Below are 13,213 nucleotides of genomic sequence, written 5' to 3' on the forward strand. Positions count from 1 at the left end.
TTAAATCGCAAAAGTCATATTTGCTCATTGCAGGCAAATTAGGCAATTCAAACAGACACAAAGAAGGGACAGCATTTATACCCCTCCTCTAAGGGAACATCACTATTGACATTTTGGTATATTTCCCTCCAACTAAAAGACATATACTGGAGAAAAAATAGGTCAGCCCATCTCATCGTTTCCTCACAAAATAATTTAAATGTTTTTCAATTTTCTAGAGAACGAGTTTTGTCTCTACCTCCTGGCTTTTCCCCATCAGCTTCAGCATAATGTTGGTTTGCAGTAAGGAAGCATCTGCAGTGGCTAGAGACTTGGTGAAATCACTCTGTAGGGAATTCATTTCTTGAACTTGTCTCTGTAGAGAATAAAAAGAATATCTGCTTGAGCTATAGGATATTTTATCAGCAGGTGCAGGTATATTTATTGGATAATAGCATATAAGTAATTTCAGAGTCAGAATGTTTTTTTGAATGTAAAGATCATCTAGGCAACTATGAAGTGATGGGAAATCAATTCTCTTTGCAGTGTGGGTGTGTTGTCATAGTTTCCTCAAACTACATGCCAATGAAACAATAGTTGTCATTGTTGAAGAAGGTTTCTATGCTGGGGTCAACTTGGCCAATGAGGAGGATACATCATTAAACTCTGGTTTGTGGAGCAGAATGAGGGATTTTTAACCCAATAAACCAATGCCAACCATCAGCACATCTCAGTGCCAGTCCCCATGAAGATGTAGGTGGGCTTCAACAAGAGAGCACATAGGACCTTAGAATGCCAGAACAGGAGGCTGCCAAAGTTCAGAGACCCATAAAATTGGATCCTGCTCCCTTGCCTTGGCATAACCAGGACTTCAAACACAGATGTTATTATTGAAAGAGGTCTGAGGTGTTAAGCATATTGCCATTTGCTAAGATGTTATTTTTCTTTTACCAAGTTCTTTTTTGGGGTCAGTTCTATGTTATTGCACTTTGATCTTACTGTCATTTCATAAATGCTCACACTTTTGTTGTTGGTTTAGCATACAATGTTCGCCATTGAAAATATATTCTATAGACGCTTGAGCTCTAAATTCTTTCATTGCAGATTCTACATGAGGCCTGTACTTTAACTTATTTCCTATAGAGCAGGTAACGCCTTAAAATGCCCTTGCTGGTGATTATGATAATGATGTTTAAACATCTGACACAAAAAGTCAGTTATTTAAAACATATGTACTTTGAATTAATTATAACAATATTAATTTCTCATCTACTTAGCAACATTATTCCTTCAGGAGCAGGGGTGAGGCAATTTGCTCTGCTTTCTTTGTAGTTTAAGTTCAGAATCTGTTCTGGCAACTGAAGAGTAGGTAGGAATGCCTTTAGTTTTGTATTTCATGCTTATTTCTGTTTGATTAGCATTTGCCATAAGGACAGGTGTATATAGACCAGATATACAGACAGGCTCTGCCCCTTTATTAATGATAAAGATCCTTCTCACTCATCCTGTTCATCAATGAAAGCATGAAGATTCTGACTATGAACTCACCTTGATGGATTCCAAATTCCTCTCGTTTTCTTGGTTAAGGCCGGTGGCCTTCTTTGCTTGGGCAGTTGCCTCCTGTAGTGCAGCACGGAGGTCAATGAGTTTGGCTTCATATTCATTTAAAGAATCCCGTATGCTCTTAACAAGTCCATTGTTCTCCACCTGGTGGTTTTCCAGCCAGCTCCTAATCCGATTCAGCACTGTAATACATTACTTTATGTTTTCCACTTGAGAGATGAGTATGTTGCAGCTAAGTTATAAAGACTACAGGAGGAGAGTTGAATTCCTACTCATTTCATGGTTTTCTTCGAATTTACAAGGGAATGGGGAAAAAGGAAACTAAAATTTATGCAGCACCTGCTCTGTGCATCGCACCCATTGCCTCATTTAATTTTTATGATAATCGCATGAAAACAGTAATTATAATTCTCATGTTTCAGATAAGGAAATGGAGGCCCTAAAAAATTATATGATGACAGAAGATTGCATGACCAGTCAGCCTTGGGACTTGAACTAGGTCTGCAGAGTATACAGCACATGCTCCTTCCCTACCGTCTCCTTGCAGTTAAAAGCCAGGCTAATGTTAAATTTAAACAATACAAATGCTAAAAGAAAACTGCTACTATCTGTATATTAACCACTGAAATATCATTTTACTAGAGAATAATACTTGAAATCATATTTACTAGAGTATTTGAAAAAATATGCACCAAACTAATATTTCTGTTTTGAGCTAATGAGGCATTTTAGGTATATAAACCTTTAGATATATTCAGTTAATTACTACAATACCCATTTTTTTTTTGTAATAGTAGTGCTAATATTAATCTGTGACTCAAAACCCTAATGATGGTGAGGTGACCATTAAAAAATGACATAGTGAGGAAGTTGGGAGGAGCTGAATGAAAGAAGAATGAAAATGCAGTTAAAATGAAAAAAGGGGTATCAGTATCTAATATCCTAAGAGAAGAACCTGTTATCTTATGCATTGATGGTAAGACGTTATATTCTGCAACCTTGGAGGGGCTACTCGTTTTCACTCCATGATGCTCTAACAGCCACAGCCACTGAAATGACAACACCTTCCACCTGGAACTGGACTCGATATTGTACTTTGCACATTGTATTTCAAACCAGTCAGTTTGGGATCATCCTTACAGAGCTGAGCCGCCCTTTTTTCAGCTTCTGCTTCTCTCAGGTGATTTCCAAAGCTGCGGTCCCGCATCTCCCTTATCATGCGCTCTGCCTCGGCCACCTCCCTGGAAAAATCACCGGAAGGCACGTGGTTTCCTTCTCCATCTGTCCCAGAGATCTGCCTCAGGAGGACTGGAAAACATCAAGCAGTTTATTAGACTGGGAATTCTGGACTCTGGCAGACTATTTTTTAAAAGGCAGATATTTTTATGGGAGGGTTCATATTAGTTTCTTAGTATCCCTGCAGGATCTTTTTCATAACGTTGAACTCTTAAAGGAAAAGTCTTTCAGTGTACAAAAAAGGGCGATAGAATATAAAAAATATTTAATAGGACTGAGTAACTCCTCTTACTGTGCACATTCCGGATGACATTTTTAACCTTTGCATCCAGCTCTTTTGCACTTTGGGTTGTCCGATCCACATTGTTATATAATGTTTGTGCTTTTCTGGAATTTATTTGAACCTATATGAAAAATACATTGATTAGCAACAAATTAAGTTAATGGGGAAAAATTAACCATATTTTGAAAGCAAAAAACAAAATTAACGTTATCAATCTAACACACTACCTTTTCTTGCAAAGTGTCAAATTCACGATTCAGATTACTCAGCTCTTTTTCTAGGCCGTCCATTTTTGAGCCATGATTTGAAATGGCAGAACGGTAGTTGAGCAGCTGATTCTGAAAGTAAAATACAAAGTTAATCTCAATTTAGAGTAGAAATTTGAAGTAAGTGCTATCAACTTCGTAAACCCGGTGATGATATTGAAAAGATTCATTTAGCAAGACCAATGCTGGTTTCAAGAAAACAATATGGTTCTTTGAAATAGCCTACATGAATAACCTACTTTTTGATGTAAGTCATGATATGGCTTTAAACCAAAAGTAGCAAATTTAAAAATGTGAAAAGATGAGCTACCTTGCTTGAATTAATGGCCTAAAAAATAGAGATAAGACAAGAAATCAATGAAATTGAAAATAGGAAAACAAAAGAGAAAAATCAATGAAATAAAAAAATAAAATTGATAAACCTCTAGCCAGAATAATCAAGAAAAAAAGAGATAATACACAAATTACCAATATCTGAAATGAATGAGAGGGCATCACTACAGATTTTGTAGTTAGTAAATGGTTAATAAGGGAAAATCATGAAAAATTTTATGTCAATATATTTGGTAACTTAGAGGAAATAAAAAAGTTATCTGAAAGGCACAAATTACCAAATATCACTCAAGAAGAACTTGATAATCCAAATAACCCCATATTTATTTTTTTAAAAATTGAACTTATGGTTTATTTAAAAAAAAAAAAATGCTTCCAAACAAAACAAAACAAAAAACAAAACCTCGGTGCATATGGTTTCACTGGAAAATTCATCGAACTAAAGAAGAACGAATAACAACTTTACACAAATCCATTTTTGAGTCTTCTGAATGCAAAATACTAAACTAAAGGCTCTATGAGAAAAATTAGCCCAGAAACATTCAGTAAGTAAGGAATGTTTGCCTAAGTGTCCGTTTTCTGTGTTCACTAGTATTTGCCACCAGTAAAAATGGTATTATGCTAAGTGAAATGAGAAAGAGAAAGACAAATACTGTATGATTTCACTTACATGTGAAATCTAAAAAATAAAACAGAAATGGACTCATAGATACAGAGAACAAACTGGTGGTTGCCAGAGGGACAGATGGTAGGGGGATAGGTGAAAAAGATGAAGGGGATTAAGTGGTACAAACTTCCAGCTATAAAATAAATTAGTCACAGGGAAGTAGCAAAAGCATAGAGAAAATATCAATAAGACTGTAATAAACTGTGGTGACAGAAGGTAACTAGACATAGTGGTGATCAGTTTATCATACATATAAATATTGAATCACTATGTTATGCACCTGAAACTAATGTAATATCATACTTTAGTTAAAAAATCTAATCTTTATTGAGATCAGAGGGAAGAGGAAAGCTTCCCTGAGCCTTAAAAGGAATCAAACTCTTCTTTCCTGCTTGAGGAATGTTCATTCATGCAGCATCTATTCACCATGCATCTGATCTGGGCAAGTATCATGCTGGACTCATAGGCTATTTACCCTCAAGTCCTTGGTCTGGGTCTCCAAGTGTCCCATCTGCTCCACAGTGCCCGCACTGGCACTCAGGCCCTGCAGCTGAGACTTGACTAGGCGGAGCTCATCAGCCATTGTGGCCAGGTCATTCAAGAGTGTCATCACACAGCTGTCACAATCTGTAGGGGCCACAATCAAAAGCAAGTGTTCTGCAGGCTGGAGCCACAGGAATGCAAACAGAGCACAAAGGCTGTACGGCCCAGTTAACATGAACATAGATCACCACAGGCAAACATCACAATCCTAGATTTCTCAAGGAGGGATGCAGGTTCTGTAAAAGGGAGATCTCTTGACAGGAAGCATTTAAAAAAGAAATGGTGGGGTAGAAGAAATAGGTGAAGATGGTCAAAGGTACAGACTTCCAGTTATAAGATAAATAAGTCCTGGGGACATAATGTACAGCATGGTGACTATAGCTAACAATACTGTATTGTATTTAAAAGTTGCTAAGAGAGTAGATCTTAAAAGTTCTCACCACAACAAAAAATATGTAACTGTGTGGTGGTGAATGTTAACTAAACTTATTGTGATAATAATTTTTCAATACATATATGTATACCAAATCATTTTGCTGTACACCTTAAACTAATACAATGTTATATGTCAATTATATCTCAAAAAAACTGGAAAAAAAGAAATGGTGATCTTATGTAAATTGCTGCTTATTTTACATGTGGGAAAAATAATAATAAATAGCTTATTGAGTGCTTGCTATTTACTAAACATTGCGATAAGGGATTTACAAAAATTTTTCCAACAACCCGATGAGGTTGGTATAGTCATTATGTTCATTTTAGAAAGGATGAAACTAAGGCTTGGAGAAGTAAGGTCACTTGCCTAAGGTCATACAGATCTTAGTTGACAGAGACTGGACTTGATCTTAAGTAGTCTTCTTCCTACCTCCTCCCACCATTGCCCTCCCAGACTGGAAACTACATGTTCCAGCATGGGGCTCACATATCTTAAGCTAAAACCCACAATTTGGAAAGGAGGGGTGCTTTCTTTCCTCACCATCACATTCTTCTCCAGGGCCGCTATCTTTGGGTTCCTGGTTTACGCAGTCTGAAATAAAGAATAACCAAAGAAGATATTGTTACTTAGCCTACTTCTTATCAGCTTTTTGAGTTGGCTTTCAGAAAAGTTAGTTTTGGAAGATTTTAGTTACCAAACTATCTAGCATCACTGGCTCTTCCCTTCTCCCTCCCTTACCTGTGCCATTGCTCAGAGAGTTTTCTCATCTCCCAGCAGTCTTTTATGTATGTATAGTTGTGTCACTTTTATTTTCTCTATTAGACTGTAAATGCCTTACGGCCAGGAAAGATGGTTTTATTTCCTTCACAATCTCCCACAGCATGTAGAACAGTTTGTGAGGGACTTGACTTATATGGATGATTGATTTATCAGTGCAATTTTCTCAACAAGTTTGAGTTTTGACCATCAAGGAATCTGCATATTATTAATCAAAATAGAAAGAATGCAAAAGAGAGAAAGAAAAAAAAAGCTCACAGACACAAATGAGTCTCGTGTGAGCGTTTGCTCCATTTTTGGAAACATATAGTTACCATCCTCATTTCAGGTTGCTAATTTTTGTTATTAGAGAAGGTTTAAAACACATTAGCCTCATGAATAGCTGTGCATGATGTTGAAGCTTCTCCTTGAATACCTCCAGTAGAACTCGTCTCCTTTTAAAACAGTACTTCTCGTCTTTAAATATTTGACACTTCTTCCTTGGAATGATTTAAAATAGACTTTCCTCTAGCTTCCACTCTTTGGTATAAGTTCTGTCTCCCATGCCACGTAGAACAAAGCCAACCCTTCTCCCTCACACCAGCCTTTCAAATGTGTACTTTCCAAGTCTTCTCTTCACTGTCCTGGTTTGTCAATCCTTCATGTGACATGGTTGCAAGTTCCTTCACAGTGTCACCCTCTTTCTGAACCAACTGGGTTTGTCTACTGTCTTCTAAGGACATAAAGCCCCCTGTGAGGCCTTATGTGAGCAGCGTACCAGGGGACAGCAGACCACCTGGTTTAAGACACTAGAATTCTGCGACATGAGGCATCTTAGGGGCCAATTTATTCTCCAGAGCCATAATGAGCTTACTGCTGACTAAAACCTCAGTCTTTTTACAACTCCTACTACAAAGCCAATCTCACTTATCATATACTTAAAGGCTGATTTTTTTTTCCCATTCAACTATAGGTTCTCATGCTTACCCCTCACATAATTTCGTCTGATTAGAATTCCCCCATTAGTACAGGCTGTCGAAGCCCTTTTGTATTCTAAATGTCATAGGAGGCATTTGCTATCTCTCCCAACTTTGTGTCATCTGATAACTGGGTGGGCATGCCTTCCATATTTCCATTCAAATTAATGCGAATTCATATTTACAGGACAAGAATGAAGCCAAGCCCCAAGACATGACAATAAGCACCTCATTCTGTATTGATAATAATCCATTTACTCTGTCTTCCTTTGGGACTTGACCCAGATTTAATCCACACACCTAGAGTTCTTCACCTGGTCCATAACTATAAGACTTTATCTAAAGGTTTGGCATTGTACTATATAAATGGCATTTTCCTGAGAAATCACATTAATATTCTCTTTCAAACGAGGAAGAGGGTAGTTTTCCTTTTTTTTTTTTTTCCAAGTTGGTCTTAATGAACGCAACTAATTCTCAGTAACTACCTTTTCCTTGGTATGTACAATCCACCTCAATTACATCATCCACATACTAGAACATTTATTGCTATTAGAGAAAGAGTACTTTGACTTCTTTAGATATATATACAAAAAAAGCTGAGTGACAATAACTTTGTGAAAGGGAGGTCTTAGCAAAATTATCGAAATAAGGTCCGAGGTTATTTTAGCTATAATTAGTTGAGTTTTAAAAACAATTTACTTAGGGGAAAAAAAGAAAGTTATTCACCAAAGGTGAAAATACTGCCTAAGCATTCCACAAGTTGTCAAAATAAGGGGACAATTTATTAGCTGGAATTCTGTATAATGCTTCCTGAAAATGTTTATTTGTTTTCTTCACCTGCTATTTTATAGCAATCTGATAAATGCAAGTTAACAGAGGTGTGGGTTGATCTTACCTCCAGTCAGGGGGTCACAACTGCCCAACAGGCCATTGCTGTTACAATTGCATGGTTGGCAGCTACCTCCAAATTTCTGGGGATTCCCAAAATATCCTGGTGCACACCTATACAAAATACAGAAAAGAGGAGAATTTCGCAGTGACAGACCTGCTCTCTCTGAGCACCAGTGCCCATTTGCCTGCACACAGGGAAACCAGGGACTTACAGGGAGACATTGATGGAGTGAGGGCCCATGCTCTGTACAGAAGTGCGGGCAGTATGCATTTTCCTTGTTAAGCCCTCCCCACTCCCAGTGCACCGAATGCAAAGCTGTCATAGCTGTGACGTCATCAAACTAAATAACAGAGGTTGCTCTGCCCATAGGATTCCCTGAAACTCTGCCTCCCCCAACTCGAGGCAGTACCCAAGCCACTTCCAGGTATATCCCCAGCGAGTCAGGTGCTCCTTGCTGAGCAGCGCCTAGACTCACACTGGAGGCAGCTGGCCTCGGTTTCTGGAGTGGCCTTTTGAGGCAACTATAAGCACAGCATCTGTGGATTGCTTGCTCAATCTTAACAGGTGGCCCTGGAGGGGCAGAGGCTTGGGATAAATTTGGCCTGCAGCTGAACCCCTCTCAGGACTGTGCCACTGGACATCTACTTCACAAATCTACACTAATAAGACTGGGAGACTTAGGAGCTTTGCTCAGTACATAGAAACAGGCACAGAAAGGCAGCCAAAATGAGAAGACAAAGAAGCAGAAACCATATGAGAGAACAAAACAGAGATCCAGATATAATGCAGTGAAGTAATCTAACAGATGCAGAGTTCAAAACACTGGTTATAAAGGTGCTCAATGAACTTTTGGAAAGTGTAGATAAATTCAGTGAGAACTTCAACAAAGAGATACAAAACATAAAAATGGAAATGGAAATTATAAAAGGGAACAATCAAATGACCTTTCTAGAGTATGGGAAAGCCAAGGACACTCAATCAGAATAGCAAGAAAAAAAATGCCAAGACTATAAAAATAATTTAAGGAGGATATGGGACACTATTAAGGGTCCAAACATCTGTCTCATCAGTGTAACTGAAGAAAATCAAGGTGTTGAACAGCTGTTTGAAGAAATAATGATGGAAAACTTCCCCAACCTGGTGAAGGAAATGGACATAAAACCCAGGAAGCTCAGAGAATCCCCAAAACCAGGGATCTGAAGAGGCCCATACCAAGACACATCATAATTAAAATGCCAAAGGTTAAATACAAAGAAAGAACCTTAAAAGCAGCAAGAGAAAAGCAGATAGTTACCTACAAGAGAGCACCCATAAGACTGGCAGCTGATTTCTCAAAAGAAACAATGCAGGACAGAAGGACTTCACATAAAATATTCAACATGATGAAGACCCAGAATCTACAACCAAGAATACTTTATCCAGCAAGCTATCATTTAGAGTTGAAGGACAGATAAAGAGCTTCCCAGACAAAAATAAGCTAAAGGAATTTATCAACACCAAGCCAGTATTACAGGAAATGTTGGAAGGACTTCTTTAGGAAGAAAATACATATATCAAAAACAGGAATAAAGAATGGTAGCAACTACATTCCTATCAATAAGTACCTCAAATGGAAAAGAATTAAGTGCTCCAACCAAAAGATAGAGTGGCTGAATGGATAGGAAAACAAGACCTACAAGAAACTCACTTCAGATTAAAAGACACACACAGACTAAAAGGAAGGGGATGGAAAAAGTTATTACTTTGATGGACCCAGAAGTCATTTAAGTCAGACAGAGAAAGATAAACACTATATGATTTCACTTACATGCAGAATCTAAGAATAAAAAGAACAAACTAATCAAAAACAGACTCACAAATATAGTGGACAATTTGGTGACGGACAGAGAGGAGGGGGATTGAGGGGCTGGGAGAATGGGGTGAAGTGTTAAAGGAGTACAAATTCGTAGCTGATGGATGGCCTTGGGGATGGGGAGCACAGCATAAGGAATGTAGTTAGCATTAACATGATGGCTAAGTGGAGGGTCAGGGAGGGAGCAATTGGGGGGATCATTTTATGAAATATATAGATGTCCAATTAATGTACTGTATGCTGGAAACTAAAATAAATAAATTTTAAAAAAGAGAAAACATAAACATATTAATGTTTCTGGAATTGGGATGTAATTTTAAATATTTCTGTTCATTAGCCAAGTTCCACTGTCACCCTAACCCCTCCAAACTGTCACTAAATCGATGTGTGTGTGGTGTCTTATCATCAACAGAATTGACAGAATCAAGGATATACGGTTTTTGACCCTCTTCCCCAAATTTAAGCTTTACATCAAAAAAAGTTTAGGCAATCTAAATATGCTTTACCAATGGATACATTGGTGATATAGTACAAAGGACACGGGTTTTGAACCAGGAAAATCTGGCTGGATCCCTGCCTCCACCATGTGCTAGTGTGATCTTAGACCGTTCTTAATCTTTTAAGTTTTGGTCTCTTCATCTGTTCCTCCCATTAAAACATAAGCTCCATGAGGGCATAGGTTTTTTTTTTGGCAATTTTGCTCACTGATATTTCCCTAGCACCTGGGATAATCCCTCGGCCACATTAGGTGCCAGATAGGAATATGTTGAATGAATGAATGAATGAATAATGGGACATATTGGACTATTGTGATTGATGGATATAAGAAAACAGACAATGCTGTAAAGAATCTAATACAATGCTTTCATATGATAGACAATAAAAGGTAGCTACCATTTTAAGACATCATAAAATATTCATGCATATATGTTTGGTTGGTACCATTTGGAATTATTACATTTCAGAAAGTGGATAGGAAACAGAAAACTCATGTATTCCCTATTTATCAAGAAGGTAACTAAACTGAGTTGGCTTAGTTTACTAATTGGACTGGTAATGTACTTACAATAAAGCTTCATTTTATGTGACCAGTCCCATATTCTACATAACAAACAATGCTACTAAAAGATCTGTGTTTTTACACCTGAAACTTACTGAATTTCATTAACCAATGTCACCATAAAAAAAAATAAATTAAAAAAAAATCTATGTTTTTGCATAAAATCTTGTTTTTTAAAATAAAGGTTTAAGAGAGCTAGCTTGTCTTGTGCTAACAGTTAAAACAAAAGATCTATGTTTTAAATAGATCAATGGTTTAAACAGCCTGCGACTGTTTTCTGCTTCGTTGTTAGTAAAGAACCATAAGGAGGATTGAATTAGGATGTCTCTCCCAGGTGGGAGTCCCACAGCTTTTTAATCACAGAGCCTGGAAGATCTTCCCATGCCCTGTTCCCCACCCCACCCATCCTTCCTGTCTCAGTATAGTTGCCCTTCCATCCCTTGCCCTTCAAGGATGGTTGGATGTCCCTCCTTTTGCAGCCTGACTTAGCCCAGTTATGTTCTCTCAGTATTTTAACAGTTCATTTGTATGTGTGTCCACTACGAGGTTGTAAAAACCCTTGAAGGCAGAATCTGTGTTCTGGTTGCTAGTGTGTCTCTACTGCTTAGCACAGTGCCAGGCATATACTGGCATCTCCATACATTTTTCATTAAAGGAAAGAACTAAATAATAGATGTGAGGGAAGTGTAGGCAATGTTCCTTTTGCTGAAATGGAAAATGGAAGAATCTTAAATTGCTACTCTCTACTATAGGACAGTTCCAGACACTCAGCATTCCCCACGATTAGGCAGTCCCCGCTTCCACCCGTGGCAGGCATCCTCTGAGCCCTTGGGCTTTCTTGCATTACTCTCCTGACCTGACCTGCCTTCCACCTTCCACCTCCACCTTGCAGCTCCACTGGGTTCTAGTCCCATTTTGTCCATAAAATGTTTCAGATTACCCAGTCTAGAGTGTCCCAGTCTTACTATAAAATCCAGTTGAATTAATTTTATATATTTTTTTGAAATTTGGTAAAATTCTTCTAAAGTTTAACCAACATGAAGATTTGAATGTTAGAAAAAAAACCATAAAAGTACTAAAAGAAAATATGCATAAATATTTATATTGCCTTTCTAAGTATGACACTAATAGCTGAAAACCTAAAGGATAAAAGAATAGATACAAATACAAAAACTTAAGTGCTTCATATCCAGAAGTGACAAAAACAAAACCAAAAAACATACAAACAGAAAACAAACTGAGATGAATATTTGCAACAAATATTTATAGTATGGTTGATTTCCTCTAAAAAAAAAAAATGAACAAATCAATGAAAAAAATAGAAGAACAATCCACTAGAAAACATGGGTAAAAGACCTGGAAAGCAATTCAAAAAAAATAAGATATACAAATGGTAAATAAGCACATGAAAAAAAATCTAATCTATTAAATTAAGAAATGTAAATTAAAAAGATATACAATATTTTCCTCTCAAACTGGCAAATAGTTTTAAAAATGATCATTTTTTTACTGTTCACCATGGGCAGGCAGCTGCTCTTTCACTGTCAGCAGCAATATAAATAGATACAACTTTTCTGGAGGGCAATTTTGCAAAATGTATCAAAAGCCTGCAACATGTACCATCCTTTGACCCAAGGGATCCACTTCTACAAGTATATCTTAAGGATTAATGTACACAAATATTTAGCTAACAGGATTTACTTTTGGTTCTGCTTTCAATGGAAAACAGGAAAACTATCTCAAAGACCAACAGCAGGGGCTGTGGAATTTCAGTGGAACTTCTTGGTCCTGACATGATGTTACCAGTGAATACTTACTGATATGGAAAGATATTACTAACATACTGTTAGGTAAGAAGACAGGAAATAAAATAGGAATCTACTTTTGTTTTTAAGAAAAAGTCTGTGAACATAGAAATGATCTGGAAGAACATACAAGCTTTTAACCATGGTGTACTGTGGGCAAAATGACTATGAATAGGCCTGCAGGTGAGCAGTCATGGAGGGCTACGTAGGGGGTCGTAGGCCTCATTGGTTCTTCACTCACCTACATTACATCATTTTTTAATAAACATGTACTGATTTTATGATAAAGTCATTTTAAATTTAAAAAAATATGTTGCCCATATGATTCATTTGTTATACTTTTACTTTTCCAAATATGTGTGTGCTAACTTCTCAATTAGATTATAAGTGCCTTCTATAGCTTTCACAATACTTGGCAGTGCCCTATGCATAGTAGCTAATCACAAAGTATTGTGTGGGGACTGAAGGGGTATGTGTGCGTGTGTGTGTGTGTGTGTGTGTGTGTGTAGGAATGTCTATGTGTGTATGTAGAAGTATGTACAGTTGTATATGTGTATAAGGCAAA

General features: G+C 37.3%; 1 protein-coding gene across 6 annotated transcripts in view; it reads right to left on the reverse strand.

Annotated features, from left to right (window-relative positions):
* LAMA3 (laminin subunit alpha 3) overlaps positions 1–13,213 on the reverse strand; it is a 108,350-nt gene that overhangs the window by 37,747 nt on the left and 57,390 nt on the right. For all 6 annotated transcript variants that reach the window (XM_015595717.2, XM_015595718.2, XM_025038691.1 and 3 more), the window contains 8 exons: positions 7,935–8,041; positions 5,847–5,897; positions 4,803–4,954; positions 3,289–3,399; positions 3,071–3,182; positions 2,683–2,850; positions 1,528–1,724; positions 239–355 (listed from right to left, as the gene is read on the reverse strand). In XM_015595717.2, coding sequence (XP_015451203.1) covers positions 239–355; positions 1,528–1,724; positions 2,683–2,850; positions 3,071–3,182; positions 3,289–3,399; positions 4,803–4,954; positions 5,847–5,897; positions 7,935–8,041 — 1,015 coding nt within the window. The remainder of the gene's footprint in view (positions 1–238; positions 356–1,527; positions 1,725–2,682; positions 2,851–3,070; positions 3,183–3,288; positions 3,400–4,802; positions 4,955–5,846; positions 5,898–7,934; positions 8,042–13,213) is intronic.

The sequence above is a fragment of the Pteropus alecto genome, unplaced genomic scaffold, assembly GCF_000325575.1.
Source record: "Pteropus alecto unplaced genomic scaffold, ASM32557v1 scaffold146, whole genome shotgun sequence".
Classification (NCBI taxonomy): domain Eukaryota; kingdom Metazoa; phylum Chordata; class Mammalia; order Chiroptera; family Pteropodidae; genus Pteropus; species Pteropus alecto.